Source organism: Condylura cristata, unplaced genomic scaffold, assembly GCF_000260355.1.
Source record: "Condylura cristata isolate star-nosed mole 26May11 unplaced genomic scaffold, ConCri1.0 scaffold00209, whole genome shotgun sequence".
Lineage (NCBI taxonomy): Eukaryota > Metazoa > Chordata > Mammalia > Eulipotyphla > Talpidae > Condylura > Condylura cristata.
Window position 1 is genome coordinate 1 of NW_004567310.1, and position 1,543 is coordinate 1,543.

Below are 1,543 nucleotides of genomic sequence, written 5' to 3' on the forward strand. Positions count from 1 at the left end.
GTCAGGTTCTCCCCATCTCGCTGCCAGGTCAGGGTGATGCCCGCAGGGTAGAAGCCCAGGGCCCAGCATTTCAGGGTGACATTCTTGTTAGAGATGAGGTGGTGGGTCAAGTGTGTGTTTGGGGGATCTGAGGGAAGCAAATCAGAATTGTCACATTTTGAGTTATTATTCAGTGTCCTCCACAGACACGTAAGAAGCTTTATGTGACCATCCTCAGAATGGACATGACATTGGTGTGGAGGAGGAAGCACAAACCCAGACCCCAGCCCTGTCTACAGAAACTGGGATCATCGGGTGAGAGCCCAGGGTGGGAGGGTGCAGGTCTCCCAGGAGGACACAGACTCTGCTCCTGACATGGGTGGGCGTGAGTGACACAGAAAGGCAGAGTCAAGTCCAAAACTGTTCTCAGGCTAAAAACAAGGCCTGAAGAGAAACTGATGGTTCTCAGATGGCAGCCAGGTCAAAAAGTTCCAGGGAAGGGTGATTTCAGGCATGGTGTCCCCGCTTCAGAAGAGATTGGACTCCAAGTCCAGGAAAGAGGTGTCTTTGGGGCGCGTCTCTCTAATACAGAATATGACACCCAGGGTCTCCTCCCCTCTGACCAGAAAGCAGGTGCTGTTCTGCCCATTATCCCATTTCCCTGTGGGGTCCAGGGTGAGGGGGTCGAGGCCTTGAGCCCCCCTTACCTGTGCGCTGCAGCACCTCCTTCCCCAGCTCCAGGAGTCTGCGGAGCCATGTCAGGCACCTGTCCTGCACACAGTTCCTGACACGCTCCGCCCTCCCCGTTGCCTCCCACTGGCGCTGGGTGATCTGGGCCACCGGGTCCGCGGGGGTCCAGGAGCGCAGGTCCGGGTTCAGGGCGATGTAATCGGCGCCGTCATAGGCGAACTGCTCGCACCCGCGGAGGAGGCGCCCGTCGGGCCCCACCTCGCAGCCACACATCCTCTGCAGGGTTTGAGAACCTGAACCCCCCTTTGTCAGCCCCGCGGTCTGTCACCCAGGGCCAGCTGCCTCCCCCAACCCCACCCCAATCAACCTAAACTAAACATGAAGCTGCAGACAGGAGGGTCCCGGGGCTCTTCCCTGGGGGAGGGGCCGGGCAAGTCCATCAGCCTCGAGTGGGACCCTGAGACTCCAGGCACCCCGCCTTATGGTGGGAATGGGGGTGGTGACCTCCTCCCGGGATCGCTCCGTGTTGTGATGCTCACCGTTGTTGTTGCTCTGGTTGTAGAGGCCCTGCAGGTCCTGCAGCAGCGCTTTGAACGACTGAGCCTGGTTCTTCTGGTTCCCTGTCTCCTCGTCCAGATCCTCCTGCCTGACCTGCCCCGCCCAGGTCGCCAGCAGCTCCACACTCTGACCCGGAGAGTCGCTGTCGAACCTCCCGAACTGCGTGTCGTCCACGTAGCCCACCGTGATGAAGCGGGGCTCCCCGGGACCATGCCGGGACATCGCAGTGGAGAAATACATCAGGGAGTGGGAGCCTGGGGGTGGGAATGGGGACCTGGGCTGACCCTCCTCACAGTGCAGGGCCCAGGTCCCAGGG

General features: G+C 60.3%; 1 protein-coding gene across 1 annotated transcript in view; it reads right to left on the bottom strand.

The window, feature by feature from the left end:
* Positions 1 to 5: 5 nt before the first annotated feature.
* The window catches only part of LOC101628671 (HLA class I histocompatibility antigen, B-40 alpha chain-like), a gene marked incomplete at its 3' end in the record, with an annotated part of 1,951 nt that continues 413 nt past the window's right edge, over positions 6 to 1,543 (bottom strand). Inside the window, exons 2-4 of the mRNA XM_004695756.2 lie at positions 1,209 to 1,481; positions 687 to 962; positions 6 to 127 (exon numbers count right to left, since the gene is read on the bottom strand). Coding sequence (XP_004695813.2) covers positions 6 to 127; positions 687 to 962; positions 1,209 to 1,481 — 671 coding nt within the window. The remainder of the gene's footprint in view (positions 128 to 686; positions 963 to 1,208; positions 1,482 to 1,543) is intronic.